This window comes from Salvelinus fontinalis, chromosome 35 (assembly GCF_029448725.1).
Source record: "Salvelinus fontinalis isolate EN_2023a chromosome 35, ASM2944872v1, whole genome shotgun sequence".
NCBI classification, from domain to species: Eukaryota; Metazoa; Chordata; class Actinopteri; order Salmoniformes; family Salmonidae; genus Salvelinus; species Salvelinus fontinalis.
The window spans coordinates 33,262,267-33,284,070 of record NC_074699.1 but is presented as its reverse complement, the minus strand read 5'-3'; the positions used below and the strand labels follow the sequence as shown (position 1 = coordinate 33,284,070).

The following is a 21,804-nucleotide window of genomic DNA, read 5'->3' as shown; positions in this document are numbered from 1 at the left end:
TGTCATACATCCTAATTCATGTTAACATGTCATACATCCTAATTCATGTTAACATGTAATACATCATAATTCATGTTAACATGTCATACATCATAATTCATGATAACATGTCATACATCCTAATTCATGTTAACATGTCATACATCATAATTCATGTTAACATGTCATACATCATAATTCATGTTAACATGTCATACATCATAATTCATGTTAACATGTCATACATCCTAATTCATGTTAACATGTCATACATCATAATTCATGTTAACATGTCATACATCATAATTCATGTTAACATGTCATACATCCTAATTCATGTTAACATGTCATACATCATAATTAATGTTAACATGTTAAACATCATAATTCATGTTAACATGTAATACATCCTAATTCATGTTAACATGTCATACATCCTAATTCATGTTAACGTGTCATACATCCTAATTCATGTTAACATGTAATACATCCTAATTCATGTTAACGTGTCATACATCATAATTCATGTTAACATGTCATACATCATAATTAATGTTAACATGTTAAACATCATAATTCATGTTAACATGTCATACATCAGAATTCATGTTAACGTGTCATACATCAGAATTCATGTTAACGTGTCATACATCATACTTCATGGTAACATGTCATACATCAGAATTCATGTTAACATGTCATACATCAGAATTCATGTTAACGTGTCATACATCAGAATTCATGTTAACGTGTCATACATCAGAATTCATGTTAACATGTCATACATCAGAATTCATGTTAACGTATCATAATTCATGTTAACATGTCATACATCATAATTAATGTTAACATGTTAAACATCATAATTCATGTTAACATGTAATACATCCTAATTCATGTTAACATGTCATACATCCTAATTCATGTTAACATGTCATACATCCTAATTCATGTTAACATGTAATACATCATAATTCATGTTAACATGTCATACATCATAATTCATGTTAACATGTCATACATCCTAATTCATGTTAACATGTCATACATCCTAATTCATGTTAACATGTAATACATCATAATTCATGTTAACATGTCATACATCATAATTCATGTTAACATGTCATACATCATAATTCATGTTAACATGTCATACATCATAATTCATGTTAACATGTCATACATCATAATTCATGTTAACATGTCATACATCCTAATTCATGTTAACATGTCATACATCATAATTAATGTTAACATGTTAAACATCATAATTCATGTTAACATGTCATACATCCTAATTCATGTTAACATGTAATATATCCTAATTCATGTTAACGTGTCATACATCATAATTCATGTTAACATGTCATACATCCTAATTCATGTTAACATGTCATACATCATAATTAATGTTAACATGTTAAACATCATAATTCATGTTAACATGTAATACATCCTAATTCATGTTAACATGTCATACATCCTAATTCATGTTAACATGTCATACATCCTAATTCATGTTAACATGTAATACATCATAATTCATGTTAACATGTCATACATCATAATTCATGATAACATGTCATACATCCTAATTCATGTTAACATGTCATACATCATAATTCATGTTAACATGTCATACATCATAATTCATGTTAACATGTCATACATCATAATTCATGTTAACATGTCATACATCCTAATTCATGTTAACATGTCATACATCATAATTCATGTTAACATGTCATACATCATAATTCATGTTAACATGTCATACATCCTAATTCATGTTAACATGTCATACATCATAATTAATGTTAACATGTTAAACATCATAATTCATGTTAACATGTAATACATCCTAATTCATGTTAACATGTCATACATCCTAATTCATGTTAACGTGTCATACATCCTAATTCATGTTAACATGTAATACATCCTAATTCATGTTAACGTGTCATACATCATAATTCATGTTAACATGTCATACATCATAATTAATGTTAACATGTTAAACATCATAATTCATGTTAACATGTCATACATCAGAATTCATGTTAACGTGTCATACATCAGAATTCATGTTAACGTGTCATACATCATACTTCATGGTAACATGTCATACATCAGAATTCATGTTAACGTGTCATACATCCTAATTCATGTTAACATGTCATACATCAGAATTCATGTTAACGTGTCATACATCAGAATTCATGTTAACGTGTCATACATCAGAATTCATGTTAACATGTCATACATCAGAATTCATGTTAACGTATCATAATTCATGTTAACATGTCATACATCATAATTAATGTTAACATGTTAAACATCATAATTCATGTTAACATGTAATACATCCTAATTCATGTTAACATGTCATACATCCTAATTCATGTTAACATGTCATACATCCTAATTCATGTTAACATGTAATACATCATAATTCATGTTAACATGTCATACATCATAATTCATGTTAACATGTCATACATCCTAATTCATGTTAACATGTCATACATCCTAATTCATGTTAACATGTAATACATCATAATTCATGTTAACATGTCATACATCATAATTCATGTTAACATGTCATACATCATAATTCATGTTAACATGTCATACATCATAATTCATGTTAACATGTCATACATCATAATTCATGTTAACATGTCATACATCCTAATTCATGTTAACATGTCATACATCATAATTAATGTTAACATGTTAAACATCATAATTCATGTTAACATGTCATACATCCTAATTCATGTTAACATGTAATATATCCTAATTCATGTTAACGTGTCATACATCATAATTCATGTTAACATGTCATACATCCTAATTCATGTTAACATGTCATACATCATAATTAATGTTAACATGTTAAACATCATAATTCATGTTAACATGTAATACATCCTAATTCATGTTAACATGTCATACATCCTAATTCATGTTAACATGTCATACATCCTAATTCATGTTAACATGTAATACATCATAATTCATGTTAACATGTCATACATCATAATTCATGTTAACATGTCATACATCCTAATTCATGTTAACATGTCATACATCATAATTCATGTTAACATGTCATACATCATAATTCATGTTAACATGTCATACATCATAATTCATGTTAACATGTCATACATCCTAATTCATGTTAACATGTCATACATCATAATTCATGTTAACATGTCATACATCATAATTCATGTTAACATGTCATACATCCTAATTCATGTTAACATGTCATACATCCTAATTCATGTTAACGTGTCATACATCCTAATTCATGTTAACATGTAATACATCCTAATTCATGTTAACGTGTCATACATCATAATTCATGTTAACATGTCATACATCATAATTAATGTTAACATGTCATACATCATAATTCATGTTAACGTGTCATACATCCTAATTCATGTTAACATGTCATACATCAGAATTCATGTTAACGTGTCATACATCAGAATTCATGTTAACGTGTCATACATCAGAATTCATGTTAACATGTCATACATCAGAATTCATGTTAACGTGTCATACATCATAATTCATGTTAACATGTTATACATCACAATTCATGTTAACATGTCATACATCATAATTAATGTTAACATGTTAAACATCATAATTCATGTTAACATGTTATACATCACAATTCATGTTAACATGTCATACATCATAATTCACTGAAACACTACAGAAAGCGTGGCAATACAAGTTTGTTTTAAATAATTCCCTATTCTTGACCTTTGTGGTAGGGCTGTCTCATGATTACCTACTCATCCACAAAGCCAGAGTCTAGAACTGTATACCTACTGTATAATCTCTCAGCAGTCACATGACCAGAGTCTAGAACTGTATACCTACTGTATAATCTCTCAGCAGTCACATGACCAGAGTCTAGAACTGTTTTCCTACTGTATGATCTCTCAGCAGTCACATGACCAGAGTCTAGAACTGTACAGCCTATGATCTCTCAGCAGTCACATGACCAGAGTCTAGAACTGTATACCTACTGTATGATCTCTCAACAGTCACATGACCAGAATCTAGAACTGTATACCTACTGTATAATCTCTCAGCAGTCACATGACCAGAGTCTAGAACTGTATACCTACTGTATAATCTCTCAGCAGTCACATGACCAGAGTCTAGAACTGTTTTCCTACTGTATGATCTCTCAGCAGTCACATGACCAGAGTCTAGAACTGTATACCTACTGTATGATCTCTCAGCAGTCACATGACCAGAGTCTAGAACTGTATCCCTACTGTATGATCTCTCAGCAGTCACATGACCAGAGTCTAGAACTGTATACCTACTGTATAATCTCTCAGCAGTCACATGACCAGAGTCTAGAACTGTATACCTACTGTATAATCTCTCAGCAGTCACATGACCAGAGTCTAGAACTGTATACCTACTGTATAATCTCTCAGCAGTCACATGACCAGAGTCTAGAACTGTATACCTACTGTATGATCTCTCAGCAGTCACCTGACCAGAGTCTAGAACTGTATACCTACTGTATGATCTCTCAGCAGTCACATGACCAGAGTCTAGAACTGTTTTCCTACTGTATGATCTCTCAGCAGTCACCTGACCAGAGTCTAGAACTGTATACCTACTGTATGATCTCTCAGCAGTCACATGACCAGAGTCTAGAACTGTATACCTACTGTATAATCTCTCAGCAGTCACATGACCAGAGTCTAGAACTGTATACCTACTGTATGATCTCTCAGCAGTCACATGACCAGAGTCTAGAACTGTATACCTACTGTATAATCTCTCAGCAGTCACATGACCAGAGTCTAGAACTGTATCCCTACTGTATGATCTCTCAGCAGTCACATGACCAGAGTCTAGAACTGTATCCCTACTGTATGATCTCTCAGCAGTCACATGACCAGAGTCTAGAACTGTATCCCTACTGTATGATCTCTCAGCAGTCACCTGACCAGAGTCTAGAACTGTATACCTACTGTATAATCTCTCAGCAGTCACATGACCAGAGTCTAGAACTGTTCTAGAACAGATGCTATTAGTGCATGAAATCAGAATAAACGTAAAGTCCTGATCTAGTCTAATCAAATGAATCAGCCGATTAAAGATCTAATTTCCTTTAATGATGATGAACCTCTCTTTCATATTTTCACTGAGTTAATGCACGCATCCCAAATGGCACTCTATTACCCAATGGGCCCTGGTCAAAAGTGGTGCACTACAAAGGGAATAGAGTGCCGTTTGGGATGCCTTGGTCATGTTTCAGTGAGATGTTGATCTGTATGATTAGTGGGAGATTGTTATGATTGGCGTGTTTTGTATGTGTTTTAAAGTCTCGAACACACGCGAACGCACACACACGTGTCCTTGCTTGCATACATGCACAGACCTGCTCATTTGATTGGCAGACAAAAGCACATACACACTTGCACGCAGACAGACAGACACACACACAGGCACAGACAAACACACAGACACACACACAGACAGACACACACACTATCTCGGTAAGAGGGCCTCATAAACCCTGAACTCCCTCTCTGGACAGTCCAGTCTCTTTTTGTCCTCTCTGAAGGGACTGGTCCTCTTCCCATGCTCTGAGCTGTCCTTCCTCTCCAGCTCAACTATTCCTCAAGGCCAATAAGTCTGCCTGAGCTTCCCTTGGCTCTGGAACAAACACCACCAATCCAGGACAGAGGAGCAACACAATGTCTACTTGATTCCTGGGCCGTATTCATAAAGCATCTCACAGTAGGAGTGCTGATCGAGATTCAGTTTAGCATTTTAGATCATAAGGAATATAATTTAATGGACAGAGAAGACCTGATCTTAGATCAGCACTTCTGCATGGAGGCACTATGAATATTGGCCCAGGTTCAAACACTCCAATAACAGATTTAAGAGATTACCGGAACCACCATGCAGGGAAAGCTTGGGTCAAAACAGCTTGTGGGGACTGGAGAGAGGGAGATACTGTTTTTGGACTCATGAAGTCTACTTCCTTTGAGACTGAGAGGGGCTGGGGGAAGTGGACAGGGACTGGGTCTGGGGTAAACGGGCATGGGGGAGGGGGGCTGGGGAAGTGGACAGGGACTGGGTCTGGGGTAAACGGGCATGGGGGAGGGGGGCTGGGGAAGTGGACAGGGACTGGGTCTGGGGTAAACGGGCATGGGGGAGAGGGGCTGGGGGAAGTGGACAGGGACTGGGTCTGGGGTAAACGGGCATGGGGGAGGGGGGCTGGGGAAGTGGACAGGGACTGGGTCTGGGGTAAACGGGCATGGGGGAGAGGGGCTGGGGGAAGTGGACAGGGACTGGGTCTGGGGTAAACGGGCATGGGGGAGAGGGGCTGGGGGAAGTGGACAGGGACTGGGTCTGGGGTAAACGGGCATGGGGAGAGGGGCTGGGGGAGAGGGGCTGGGACTGGGTCTGGGGTAAACGGGCATGGGGGAGAGGGTCTGGGGGAGAGGGGCAGGGACTGGGTCTGGGGTAAACGGGCATGGGGAGAGGGGCTGGGGGAGAGGGGCAGGGACTGTGTCTGGGGTTATGGGCTGGAGGAGAGAGGCAGGGTCTGGGTCTGGGGTTATGGGCTGGGGGAGAGAGGCAGGGTCTGGGTCTGGGGTTATGGGCTGGGGGAGAGAGGCAGGATCTGGGTCTGGGGGAAAGGGCAGGGTCTGGTCTGGGGGAAAGGGCAGGGTCTGGGTCTGGGGTTATGGGCTGGGGGAGAGAGGCAGGATCTGGGTCTGGGGTTATGGGCTGGAGGAGAGAGGCAGGATCTGGGTCTGGGGTTATGGGCTGGGGGAGAGAGGCAGGATCTGGGTCTGGGGTTATGGGCTGGGGGAGAGAGGCAGGGTCTGGGTCTGGGGTTATGGGCTGGAGGAGAGAGGCAGGATCTGGGTCTGGGGTTATGGGCTGGGGGAGAGAGGCAGGGTCTGGGTCTGGGGTTATGGGCTGGAGGAGAGAGGCAGGATCTGGGTCTGGGGTTATGGGCTGGGGGAAAGGGCAGGATCTGGGTCTGGGGACAGACAACAGGGTTTGTGTATATGGGTGTGTGGCTAGGGGAGGCTGGGGGCTGCTAAACCCATGCAGTGGTTTATGGATCTCTATGGGGCTATAAGCTTTCTGTTAGATCCCATTTAGACCATGTGGGAATGTACACAGAGCTACTCCCACCCACATCCCACTTCATCAAACTGATGCTTGGCCACCACTCACAGGCTAGAAGTTACCCTTATGCACAGATCTAGGATCAGTTTACCCTTCCCGAAGCCTAACCATAACCATTACGGGGTGAAACCTCAAAACGTAGGTCTTTCTACTCTGTAGTAGAATGTAGTTGCCCCCTTGACATTGATCCAAGATCAGTTTTGTTTGTCCCCCCATTGTGGTTTAGGTGAGACTTAAGGGAGGGTACGCTGATCCTAGATCTGTGCCTAACATATTGTCTGACCTTTTATTTAGATAATTCTAGTATCAGACTTACTCTGCTATATGTAGTAAATGGGAAAAAAATGATTTTCTACTTTATAACATGGAGTCAGTGGATCTAGAGGGGAACGTATAAACCATTAGAGCATGGAAAATGTACTCTCTCAGACCACATCCCTGGAAAAATAGAATTGTGGCTAGCAACGGTCCTACGGCCAGTACTGTACCTATCATGTAAAACCTGCTATGCAGTAGAATATATACAGTAGACATGCCAGTAGACAGGATAGGACAGGATGATATTATACTGTACAGTCGTTTAGCATACGCTTTTATCCAAAGTGACTTGAACACATATGTTCAGTATATGCATAACATGTGAGAATATGAGACTAAATAGCATGGTCCAACCAAAGTCTGACCAATCAGGATCACATGATGACATTTGGACCACAAACAACTTAATTGTCCGGATTTTCCAGATAAAGGTCAGAAGGCTGAGATTTGCTGGACATTCTCACAGACATCCTGAGCTGGCTGTCAGTACATTTATACTGTGAGTCCCCTCATGTAATGGACCAAGACCTCCCAGAAGACCAAAGGAGACATTATGGATAACATCTGGTGAGACTGGTGTCAGGTCGGGCTTAGCAGCTTCTATGAAGGAAAGACTGCCATGGCATGCCATCATTCAGGGCATTGCACCACCAAAAGCAAGCAAGTCCAAATGTGGAAATGTGCCTTTGGCTCCACACTGGCATACATACACATCAAACATAAAACATATTATTTTTATTTCTCTACTACAGGTTTAAAAAGCAGGTAAGCAACCTAAAACAAACGTCTTTCCCATCATTGAATGAACATGAGGCCTGGCAAATCTGTTGAAAAACCCTGATGAGGACTAAAGGCCGAAACACATTGGTTTTAATTATAGCAATTTCCATTGTCTTGTAAGAGTTACTGAATTTCCACTTCAAATCTATCCAAGTGTTTAGAGAGGTCAAACGGGTTACAGTACACAACAGGCGGTCCCGCTGCCTGCTATCACAACACGCTGGTTCCAAGACCACCACTTTGATAAGAGCAAGTGAAGGGCAACCGTCTCCACACTCACACGGAACTGGGAGAACACACAGCTTCACGCCTCAGTCCTGGGCCCTGTGAATGTCAATCAACCATCCATTTTCCCCTCCCCTTTCCCATTACCCTTTCACTTTTTTTCTTTTTCACCTTTCCGCCCCTCTCTGTCCAATGTTATGCTGCCTTCCCTCTCCTTCCCTCTCTTTCCTCTCCTTCCCTTCTCTCTCCTCTTTCCTTCCCCTATCTCTCCTCTTTCCTTCCCCTCTCTCTCCTCTTTCCTTCCCCTCTCTCTCCTATGTCCTTTCCTTCTCTCTCCTATGTCCTTTCCCACTCTCTCCTCTTTCCTTCCCCTCTCTCTCCTATGTCCTTTCCTTCTCTCTCCTCTTTCCTTCCCCTCTCTCTCCTATTTCCTTCCCCTCTCTCTCCTGTCTTTTCCTTCTCTCTCCTCTTTCCTTCCCCTCTCTCCTCTTCCCTTCCCTCCCCTTTCTTCTATTTTCCCCTCTCCTTCACATCTCTTCTCTCTAGCCGTTTTCTTCCCTTCCCTTTCCTCTCCCTCTCTCACCTCTCTATCCCCCTTCTCTACACTCTCTCCCTTCTCCAGCCAAGTTCTGAGCTGACCCTGTAAAACAGTGAGTGCTGCTCCAGCTCCATGGGAGATCCATGAGGAGAGTAGGAGGAAGAGGAGGAGGAGGGGGGATATACAATACGTGAGGAAGAGGAGGAGGGGGATACACAAGATGTGAGGAAGAGGAGGAGGGAGGGTAATATACAAGATGTGAGGAAGAGGAAGATGAGTATGGGGAAAAGGAGGAAGAAGATATGAGTAGGGAGGAAGATTTGAAGAGGGTGGAGGAGGAGGAAGACTTGAGGAGGAGGAGGAAGAGTGGAGGACGAGGAGTGAGACTGAGCAACAGGGTCCGGAAGGTGAATTTGTAAATTTCACACCATGATCTGAGGCGGACTCGGAGCACAGAACATTCACAGCGGGCTCCGAGTCCTTTCTCCTTTCTCTGATATATGAGTAACAGTTTCCATAGCTTCTCACAGGGATCCTGCATAGCTACAATCAGTATTCTCTCCAGGGCAGAGCCAAGCCAAGCCCAACAGGCCTGAGCTATACCCCACATAGTTCAGAGGGCTGCTGCACTACATTATGGAAAGAGGAGTGAGAATGGAGGATAACATAAAGCTAATGGGCATGTCTTATTTATGTGTGTGTGTACGTGTGTCTGTGTGTCTGTGTGTCTGTGTGTCTGTGTGTCTGTGTGTCTGTGTGTGTGTGTGTGTGTGTGTGTGTGTGTGTGTGTGTGTGTGTGTGTGTGTGTGTGTGTGTGTGTGTGTGTGTGTGTGTGTTGTGTGTGTGTGTGTGTGTATTACTGTATGTGTTACCTGTCAGTTAGTTGCAGCTCTACTCCGTCCTTGGTCCAGGTGATTTGGGGTTGCGGGATGCCCTCTGTGGGGCAGAGCAGGTACAACTGCCGCGTGGCGTTGGTCAGGAAGGCTGTCTGGCCAACACTGATGTTCAGACTCCTCTGGAAGGTCATCAGGGGGTTCTGCCTCTGTCGGATGATCACTGGTCTCCTGAAGCTACTAGCCGACCACTCTGACGAGTTTGGTGTCCGGTCTATTGAGATATGAGATCGTATCACATTGTATGTTGCAGATGAAATAATAACTACAGTAGGGGTCAGTTCCATTTCCATTCATTCGTTTCAGGAAGTAAACTGAAATTCCACATCTCGATGCTCTATGAGGAACATTTGGAATTAGAATTTTATGTTTTTCTTCCTGAATTGAAAAGGAATTGACTGAATTGAAAAGGAATTGACCCCCAACCTTGATAAAAACCCATTTGATGCACTAGAAATGTCATAGATGAGTTGTGGGTTTCATTCCTGTATATAAACTGAACATAAATTAATAACTTGTCTTTTTTATTTAGCTATGAAAGTATCTGTCCTATGAATACCCACTTTTTAAATGTAACTCTAACACCATATAGCGCCTGCAAATGTTTCATCTGAATACGCAATCCTGTTTCGTGTATTCCTTTACTGCCCTGACAATCTGGGCTCTATTTGAACAAACCTAACAGAATGGTCAATCTAAACGCAGGCGCTAGTGCTATAGGTTCAGGCGTGTGTCAGAAATAGTTCTGCTATTTTCACTATCACAATTTTCGGCACACTTGTTGGCATTGGCGCGAAAGGGGCTGGGTTTCGATGAATAAACAAGTTGTGGGTGTCTCGAGGCTTGGCCCCTTACTGGCCAATCAGAATGTGCTCCATGGCAAAATATGTGACTCATTTCAGGAAACTAGGCATATGTCACACATCACTACTTCACAGGAGAGGCATTTGAATGCAAAGTTTAAAAAAAATCTAAATCAGTTTTTGGCCAGAAATGCCATTTGGAACATGTAAACGTTCATATGTCTTAAAAACACACTTGCATGCCATCTGTAAATACGAATACAATTGTTAAATTACGAGACTAGTTGGTTTAGCCACGGAAAAAGCCAGGAACCTTCATGAGCCAGGAACATTCATAGCCATGATTGGCTGAGATAATGGATGGGCTGGACATGCCGAGAGATGAGTTCGGATTGGTCTGCCATGTAGCACACTTCTGTCTTTATCATAAACTGGTCAGCATGTGTGGGTAATCCTTTCTAACATGGCTTATATGAAAGATATCACGTAGTAGAACTGCAAAAGTGTTGCCCTCTACTTTCTGGAGGAACAAGTCTTGAAATTAGTAGAATGCCCGGTGGAATTAGAGCATGATAACTAAGGAGATGGAGAAAATTCAGGCATTTGATTGCAAAAATGCAGAGCAAGTTAAAAATAGAACACAGATGTAATCTGAAGACAGGTGTTTTATACACAGAAGGCTATTGTTGTATAAAACACCTGTCTCCAGATTACATCTTCAAACTAAGGGCAACCATGACATCCGTGACAAAGAGGGAGAAGTATCACGCCCTTATCTGTTTCACCGGTCTGTGCTTGTCTCCACCCCCCTCCAGGTGTCGCCCATCTTCCCCATTATTCTCTGTGTATTTATACCTGTGTTCTCTGTTTGTCTGTTGCCAGTTCGTTTTGTTCGTTCAAACCTACCAGTGGTTTTCCCCTTGCTCCTGTCTAGTCCAAGTTTCGGTTTTCTAGTTTTTCCTGGCTTTGACCCTTCTGCCTGCCCTGACCCTGAGCCTGCCTGCCGTCCTGTACCTTTGCCCCACTACTCTGGATTACCGACCTCTACCTGACCTGACCCTGAGCCTGCCTGACGTCCTGTACCTTTGCGGCACTACTCTGGATTACCGACTTCTGCCTGACCTGACCCTGAGCCTGCCTGCCGTCCTGTACCTTTGCCCCACTACTCTGGATTACTGACCTCTGCCTGACCTGACCCTGAGCCTGCCTGCCGTCCTGTACCTTTGCCCCACTACTCTGGATTACTGACCTCTGCCTGACCTGACCCTGAACCTGCCTGCTGTGCTGTACTTTTGCCCCTGTTGTTGCAATAAACATTGTTACTTTGACACAGTCTGCATCTGGGTCTTATCTGAAACATGATAAGAAGCGTCCATCCATGTATATGGGTAAGATAGTATAGCTAGCTACATTTTCAGATATTATAAGTTTCTAATTTAATCAGAAATTATTTTTCATTTCAAGTTAAAGCGTTCTGTTAGCTAGCTAGCTAACGTTAGCTGGCTGGCTCGCTAGCTAACATTACGTGTATGATCTGTGTAGTAATATTATTCATATCTCAGAGCAATTTGCATTGTTAGTTATAGCCTAATGTTAGCTAGCTAACTAACATTGAACCTGGTTGGTAAACTACCTGCAGATTCATGAAGGGTAGTAATGTTATGAGTTGGGATTATGGATCTTTTTTTTTCCTAGCCACCGTGCTTCTACACCTGCATTGCTTGCTGTTTGGGGTTTTAGGCTGGGTTTCTGTACAGCACTTCGAGATATTAGCTGATGTACGAAGGGCTATATAAAAATAAAATAAAAATATATAAAAAAATCATTGTTGATTTAGACATCTAGCTAGCTACATGTCTAAAGAAAAGACTCCACTATCCAAGTAACCATTTCACTACACCTTCTGTATTCTGTGCATGTGACAAATAAACATAGATTTAATTTGATATGGTATGTGTTTACCAGAGACGGTAATGTGAAGAACTTGACCTGCACCAAAGTCAAATTAGCATATAACGTTAGGCCAACGAGACGAGACAAAATGCCGACTGACTTCGTCACACTTACAACCGTAAGCTATTTTCAGTAATTGGCTCGCCATTAACTTGTAAATAATGATCTTGTTGTGAGTTTATTTTCCAGTAATAATAAAGACAAATGAACTAAAGTGAAGAAGTTGTCAGCTACTGTATATTATTGGTCATTATTTGAACTGGCTAGCCAGATAACTTAACATTAGCTAGTTAGCTAACAAACTAGAAACGAACCAAAACATTGTTTAGAAAGTTGATTTAGTTGCCTCGTTTGCTAGATTGATATATACTACATTTATTTTTAAACGGGTGGGTTTATTGGTGTTAAAATACATTAGTTATGCTATTTTGGACAAACCGGGCAGCCTGTAGTTTTTGTGTGTGTTCTTTTTCCTAACGACGACGACAAATTTGTCAGACGGCAATAGAATGTTCATGATGTTACTGCGACAACTGTTGATAGACGTAATATAAACCAGCCTTTAGTCTTGAAATCTTTGGTTGTTTAGTACATGGTCTAACATGTGAATCCTTAAGGAGATGAGTGGGGCTAAGGCTTAAGAGGGTCTGAACGATGCTGAATGGGTGTAGACAAAGAGCTCTCCAGTAGGTTTACCAAATCATTCAAGGGACATTTTCTCAAAAGTGAGGTTACAAGTTTAACAACTTTCGAAGCAGAATTACTTTCCCATTGTTCCTCAAATGCAGTGTATGATATACCATTTTCCAGCTCTGAGTCTATACTTTTATCCAATGTAAAAAACAATTTAAATTTTGCTACATAAGACCAAATCAAAACGGTCGGTCACATATGTGGTTTCTTCAGATTGTGTATTTACGGTTTGTTATGTATTGCCTTGGAATCAACTCAAATTCCAATGTTGGTCCGTTATAGTTTGTTAAATGGCTTACAGAAACGAATTAACAAAATGTAGACCTATCTATCCAATCTTTCCTAAATAGGTTAACTTGAACCCATTTGTAGTCCACATTGTTCTCAGTAATTGCATGGCTTCAATAGAATTCACACTGATATAGAGGCTAGACCTACAGTAAATTGCATTATGGCTGAGCACGGACATGAAAAACATTGCCAATAAGCTAGATTAAATTCATTATTGATGAGGCCTAAAAAGATCATTCATAATTCTAATATAATTCTAAACAAAACCAAACAACAACATATTTTAAATAGATTATGTAACACTTACAGGCACCATAATGTCTCCCTGTGGCCATATCATATTAAAACAACGCAAACTATGGAGGGTTATCCACACATCCAAACTTTTCACAGTAGCTGGACTAAAATCCAATAGAAATGAAGGGAGAATGTCCACTCAGCGTTATTCTGCTCCCAAATAGGCCTAAGTTTAACGAGCATAATCGGAACCATCCAACAGATAAGATCACATTCACACATCTCCAGAAGTTGCATTACAAGCGTACAACCGACGTTCTCACCATAGAACCAGGAAGGTGAATCATTCTCATTTGTTTGGTTGTAACAAAATGTAACGAAAAACAAGCAATACGTTTTTTTTTAAACAACAACAACAATAAATACATGTAGAATGTAATGATATCATAAAACCATCAGGATAAAACAGACAGGCATTTCTGTTGAACCAGCCTTCGTTATAGTAGGCCTAAGGGAGGTCTTGGGTTCTACATCATGGAGGGGTTTTTACGTACGTTCAAAACGTGACCTGCGTACTAAAATAATGTGGGCTGTCTACAATGCAGAGATAAAAAGGGAATGTCAGCTCACTGTTTTACTCCTCTCAAACTTTACATTTTAATAAAGCTTTGGTGATTAAGATTCACGATTGCATTTGGCAGACAAAAAAAAGGCTAAATTGAGAGGAGGAGGTTAATGTTTCTAAATAGGAAGTATTCAGACTCCAAAAGCACATCAGGCTACTCCTGTTCCATGTTCATATGGGCAGTGTGCGTCACGGCTGGATAGGCTGCATTTCTGCTGTCAAAAGTCATGTCATAACCATCTGCGTTACTGCTGAAACCAGTCTTAAATATCCCTACCAGCACTGCCTGAAATTAACACTTTGGATCATGTTTTTAAGGACACGCCTCAAATATTTCCACCCGCCCATCTGAGCACAAGTGAGCTGACATAAGAAAGGTATATTTCCAAAACATGGCGTTAGGACTGGAAAATACCAGTGTGCCAGAATTTCCATTATAAAATTGCAAACTAACGTGCATTTGACACTAGTGCTGCCTTAACGCCGGCCCGAGAATAGAGCCCTCTGAGAGAAAACTAGCATTAAACTTTATTCTACAGCCCACTAACTACCTGGTGTTCGCTTAGAAACGACATGGTAACTGCATACATTACATAACTATTATACACAAAAGTGATGTAATACTGTATATTATATTATGCAAAAAAACTTCTCAGACACTTGCAGATTCATTATGAATGAATGTGAGTGTTTCTGACCTATATGTGTCAATGTACAGCATGGTGTGCCTGGGGAACTGTGGTGTTTTTCATTCTGGTACAGTGACATCCTTGGAGGGAAAAAGTTGTGTTCTATTGTATTGGATTATTTTCTATCGTAACAAAACGTTACCTTTTGGGTTCCCCGTCTCCTCCTTGGTCCCTTTCCACTGCTCTGTGGAGGCCTGATGTACTCCAGACATCTCTGTGATGAGGGTGTAGATGATCTGAGAAGCCTGTTCCTGGCTGATCTCTCCCATCTCCGCCTGCAGACTCACGTTCCTCACCCTCTCCTCCAGGCTCCAGGGCTGCAGCACGGAGGCCCCCGCCTGCACCTGCAGCACCGAGGCCTCCACACCACCGGGCAGCAGAGACAGACTGGGACCTTTGAGGCTGGGGGTAAACGGGAGGCAGTGAGGAAGACCCTGGGGGTCCCAGTCCTGAGGGTTGAATCGCGGTTGAATCCTGGTCAGGTCTAGGCCAGGTTCGGGGTCTGATTCGTTTTCAACCGGTCGGTCGATCAGTCTGCTGTCGCTGCCAATCAGTTTAAGGGTGAATGTGTCTGAGGCGGGGCCGGCGATACACACGTACACCCCACTGTCCACGACTCCTAGGCTGTGGATCTTTAGAGAACCAGATTTGGTGACGCCCAGACGCTTGCAGCTGGGCAGGGGGCGGCCATCCTTCTCCCAACGGATGTAGGATTTCTAGATGCAACATACAAGGCGAAACACAAGGCAAAAATAAGAGCTAAGGAGGCCAACCTCTCAATTTAGACTGGAGTCCTGGAATGGCCTTTACCTCCTGACAAGCTGAGCAGAACAGCTGTTCAGGGAGATTTGTCTATTGCCAGAATGAATCTACAAAATTAAATGTAAGTGATTTTAAATGATAAACATGTCCAGTCATAGTTGGAAACCCCAGCCAGGGCATATGTTCTCATCCATTACAACCATAAAGACCATGAGGAAAGGATCCAACCTGGAAACCCCAGCCATGGCATATGTTCTCATCCATTACAACCATAAAGACCATGAGGAAAGGATCCAACCTGGAAACCCCAGCCATGGTATATGTTCTCATCCATTACAACCATAAAGACCATGAGGAAAGGATCCAACCTGGAAACCCCAGCCATGGTATATGTTCTCATCCATTACAACCATAAAGACCATGAGGAAAGGATCCAACCTGGAAACCCCAGCCATGGTATATGTTCTCATCCATTACAACCATAAAGACCATGAGGAAAGGATCCAACCTGGAAACCCCAGCCATGGTATATGTTCTCATCCATTACAACCATAAAGACCATGAGGAAAGGATCCAACCTGGAAACCCCAGCCAGGGCACATGTTCTCATCCATTACAACCATAAAGACCATGAGGAAAGGATCCAACCTGGAAACCCCAGCCATGGTATATGTTCTCATCCATTACAACCATAAAGACCATGAGGAAAGGATCCAACCTGGAAACCCCAGCCATGGCACATGTTCTCATCCATTACAACCATAAAGACCATGAGGTAAGGATCCAACCTGGAAACCCCAGCCATGGCATATGTTCTCATCCATTACAACCATAAAGACCATGAGGAAAGGATCCAACCTGGAAACCCCAGCCATGGCATATGTTCTCATCCATTACAACCATAAAGACCATGAGGAAAGGATCCAACCTGGAAACCCCAGCCATGGCATATGTTCTCATCCATTACAACCATAAAGACCATGAGGAAAGGATCCAACCTGGAAACCCCAGCCATGGCACATGTTCTCATCCATTACAACCATAAAGACCATGAGGAAAGGATCCAACCTGGAAACCCCAGCCATGGCATATGTTCTCATCCATTACAACCATAAAGACCATGAGGTAAGGATCCAACCTGAAAGCGCCGGACAGGGCATTTGATGACCAGGGAGGTTTTTGGTAGGAGGTAAGCACGCCCGCCGATGGTCAGGTGGAGGCGTTTCTCCTGCCGGGTCTGGATGTAGATACGACTCAAGCCTAGAATCAACGGACAACGCTTTACTGGCTCCTTGATTGTTTTCTTTGATGCTTCCTTCCCTGTCTCCTTTGTGGGCTGCTGGTTGATTATGGATGCTTCCTTCACAAGCTGTCTGGGGTTCATCTCTGTCTTATGCTCTGAAGGGAAGAATGGATGGAGGGAAAGATGAAGGGAGGGAGAGAGAGAGACAGAGAGAGACAGAGAGCGACAGATAGAGAGATAGAGACAGAGACAGAGACAGAGACAGAGACAGAGACAGAGAGAGAGAGAGAGAGAGACAGATAGATAGAGACAAAGAGATAGAGACAGAGAGAGACAGAGAGATAGAGACAGAGAGAGAGACAGACAGAGACAGAGAGAGAGATAGAGACACAGAGACAGAGACAGAGAGAGAGAAAGAGATAGACAGCGAGAGAGACAGCGAGAACATAACAGTGGTCAACCTCTTACAGTGAATTAAACCATTGTCATTTACTCACATGACAAATATAGGCTATAGCATGAAGGTTTAGAAGGATAAAACACCTTATAACTAACACAAAATATTATAAATAAAACCTACATTATATGTGACATTATGATAATGATTTGATTTGGAATAATGATTCTACATTATCATTACCATAATTTGGGCGGCAGTTAGACTAGCGGTTAAAGAGGAAACTCAGCAACCGGATGGTTGCCAGTTCAAATCCTGGGTCTGACAGAAAGCTGGCAACCGGAGGGTTGCTGGTATCAAATCCCAGATGCCATTGCCTGTCGTTGTGCCCTTGAGCAAGGCACTTAACCCCCCATAACAACAGCTCCACGGGGCGCCCAGTGTGGCAGCTCCCCACACCTCTCCAAAACCTGGGTGTATTTATGCCTTTGGAGGGGTTAAAAGCAGAAGTCACATTTCGGTTGGACCTTGTGATCTAATAAAGTGATCTAATAAAGTGATCTAATGAAGTGATCTAATAAAGTGATCTTAAAATGAGAAAATAGTCAATCAGTAGAGAACAAGATCTTCCACCCTGTTCTGTCTGGAATCAGCTGGACTTAAAACCAAGCTCTCACGAAAGAGCAGTACAGTTCAATCGCTGTAATTTCTATCTCGTACTGACCGATGGTCATACTTAGACTGTGAGGCAATGCATGCGGACCCTCCCTCTAACGCACTCTCTGTAAGCGTACCAAATGGCACCCTATTCCCTATGTAGTGACCAGAGCCTGTATGGTCATACTTAGACTGAGGCAATGTGGACTCTGCTCCAAAGTAGTGTACTATATGGCAAATAGGTTGCCATTTGGGAAGCACGCTCCCTGTATATCTGGGTCAAGTTAATCCTGTGGATTTGATATCATTAGCTTTGATAACAGGGAATGAGATAAGGTCTGGGCTAGAAGGATGAGGGAACATGACCTTGTGCTTGAGACTCTGAGGTCTCATCCCAAATGGCACCCTAATCCCTATATAGTGCAGTACTGACCAGAGCCCTATGGGACCTGATAAAAAGTAATGCACTATTTTTGGAATAAGGTGCTGTTTGGGACACAACCTGAGGCTAGCATGACAGCAGGGGAGAGTCAATCCTTCGGTTAGGGTGAAGTCAATCCATCTAATATCTCCAAAAACAAAACACAGTATACACACTACCCTATTGTGAATCTATAGATGTAGTATACACACTACCCTATTGTGAATCTATAGGTGTAGTATACACACTACCCTATTGTGAATCTATAGGTGTAGTATACACACTACCCTATTGTGAATCTATAGGTGTAGTAAACACACTACCCTATTGTGAATCTATAGATGTAGTATACACACTACCCTATTGTGAATCTATAGATGTAGTATACACACTACCCTATTGTGAATCTATAGGTGTAGTATACACACTACCGTATTGTGAATCTATAGGTGTAGTATACACACTACCCTATTGTGAATCTATAGGTGTAGTATACACACTACCCTATTGTGAATCTATAGGTGTAGTATACACACTACCCTATTGTGAATCTATAGGTGTAGTATACACACTACCCTATTGTGAATCTATAGGTGTAGTATACACACTACCCTATTGTGAATCTATAGGTGTAGTATACACACTACCCTATTGTGAATCTATAGGTGTAGTATACACACTACCCTATTGTGAATCTATAGGTGTAGTATACACACTACCCTATTGTGAATCTATAGGTGTAGTATACACACTACCCTATTGTGAATCTATAGGTGTAGTATACACACTACCCTATTGTGAATCTATAGGTGTAGTATACACACTACACTATTGTGAATCTATAGGTGTAGTATACACACTACCCTATTGTGAATCTATAGGTGTAGTATACACACTACCCTATTGTGAATCTATAGGTGTAGTATACACACTACCCTATTGTGAATCTATAGGTGTAGTATACACACTACCCTATTGTGAATCTATAGGTGTAGTATACACACTACCCTATTGTGAATCTATAGGTGTAGTATACACACTACCCTATTGTGAATCTATAGGTGTAGTATACACACTACCCTATTGTGAATCTATAGATGTAGTATACACACTACCCTATTGTGAATCTATAGGTGTAGTATACACACTACCCTATTGTGAATCTATAGGTGTAGTATACACACTACCCTATTGTGAATCTATAGGTGTAGTATACACACTACCCTATTGTGAATCTATAGGTGTAGTATACACACTACCCTATTGTGAATCTATAGGTGTAGTATACACACTACCCTATTGTGAATCTATAGGTGTAGTATACACACTACCCTATTGTGAATCTATAGGTGTAGTATACACACTACCCTATTGTGAATCTATAGGTGTAGTATACACACTACCCTATTGTGAATCTATAGGTGTAGTATACACACTACCCTATTGTGAATCTATAGGTGTAGTATACACACTACCCTATTGTGAATCTATAGGTGTAGTATACACACTACCCTATTGTGAATCTATAGATGTAGTATACACACTACACTATTGTGAATCTATAGGTGTAGTATACACACTACCCTATTGTGAATCTATAGGTGTAGTATACACACTACCCTATTGTGAATCTATAGGTGTAGTATACACACTACCCTATTGTGAATCTATAGGTTTAGTATACACACTACCCTATTATGAATCTATAGGTGTAGTATACACACTACCCTATTGTGAATCTATAGGTGTAGTATACTGACATGTTGAAAGTTCATGCACAGAGGCACGGGCATGCGTGCTCATCACATACACACACACACACCCGCCATGACCCCACTCTGACCCTGGCCCTCGTAAGCAGCAGCTGGGTAGGACAGTTTCTCAAACACGCACACACACACACTTCCTTTAAGGAGTAGCTGTGACATTTGCGAGGCACTCAATCATGTATTGTATGTCCTCTCTCTGTTGAGGCTGTTCAGAGAGATGGTAGCTATCAGGCACACAGTGAACACTTTGGGACACACACACACCGTAGGAGAGTGGACTATTTCCTTTACAGTGTGAACTCACACACACTCAGTGAACAACCATTGACCTTCCTTCTGTATGCTTTTCAGATGTTCTCTTCATTCTGGAAGTACGCTTGGCTGCACTGAACAGTAGTTGGCTTACAGTGTGTGTGTGTGTGTGTGTGTGTGTGTGTGTGTGTGTGTGTGTGTGTGTGTGTGTGTGTGTGTGTGTGTGTGTGTGTGTGTGTGTGTGTGTGTGTGTGTGTGTGTGTGTGTGTGTGTGTGTGTGTGTGTTAGTGGACGTGTTTAACTATTCTAGTGGGGACCAGAAGTCCCTACAAGAATAGTAAATGAACAAAAAGTTGACCAGCTGGGGACATTTTGTTAGTCCCCACAAGGTCAAATACTATTTCTTGGGGGTTTAGGGTTTTTATTTTATTTTATTTCACCTTTATTTAACCAGGTAGGCAAATTGAGAACACGTTCTCATTTACAATTGCGACCTGGCCAAGATAAAGCAAAGCAGTTCGACACATACAACAACACATAGTTACACATGGAGTAGAACAAACATACAGTCAATAATACAGTGAAAAATAAGTCTATATACAATGTGAGCAAGTGAGGTGAGTTAAGGGAGGTGAAGGCTAATAAAATATATTAATAAACAAAAATATAAAAAAGGCCATGGTGGCGAAGTAAATATAATATAGCAAGTAAAAAAACACTGGAATGGTTGGTTTGCAGTGGAAGAAGGTGCAAAGTAGAGATAGAAATAATGGGGTGCAAAGGAGCAAAATAAATAAATACAGTAGTTAAAGACGTAGTTGTTTGGGCTAAATTATAGATGGGCTATGTACAGGTGCAGTAATCTATGAGCTGCTCTGACAGCTGGTGCTTAAAGCTAGTGAGGGAGATAAGTGTTTCCAGTTTCAGAGATTTTTGTAGTTCGCTCCAGTCATTGGCAGCAGAGAACTGGAAGGAGAGGCGGCCAAAGGAAGAATTGGTTTTGGGGGTGACCAGAGAGATATACCTGTCACAATACAGAGGCGGATGCAAGATGCAAGCAACGATGGTTT

The 21,804-nt window shown here is 41.2% G+C and overlaps 1 protein-coding gene across 3 annotated transcripts in view; it reads right to left on the bottom strand.

Moving 5' to 3' along the window:
• adamtsl3 (ADAMTS-like 3) overlaps positions 1–21,804 on the bottom strand; it is a 250,200-nt gene that overhangs the window by 24,679 nt on the left and 203,717 nt on the right. For all 3 annotated transcript variants that reach the window (XM_055900039.1, XM_055900038.1, XM_055900040.1), the window contains 3 exons: positions 17,134–17,393; positions 15,376–15,949; positions 9,922–10,156 (listed from right to left, as the gene is read on the bottom strand). In XM_055900039.1, the coding sequence (XP_055756014.1) occupies positions 9,922–10,156; positions 15,376–15,949; positions 17,134–17,393 (1,069 nt within the window). The remainder of the gene's footprint in view (positions 1–9,921; positions 10,157–15,375; positions 15,950–17,133; positions 17,394–21,804) is intronic.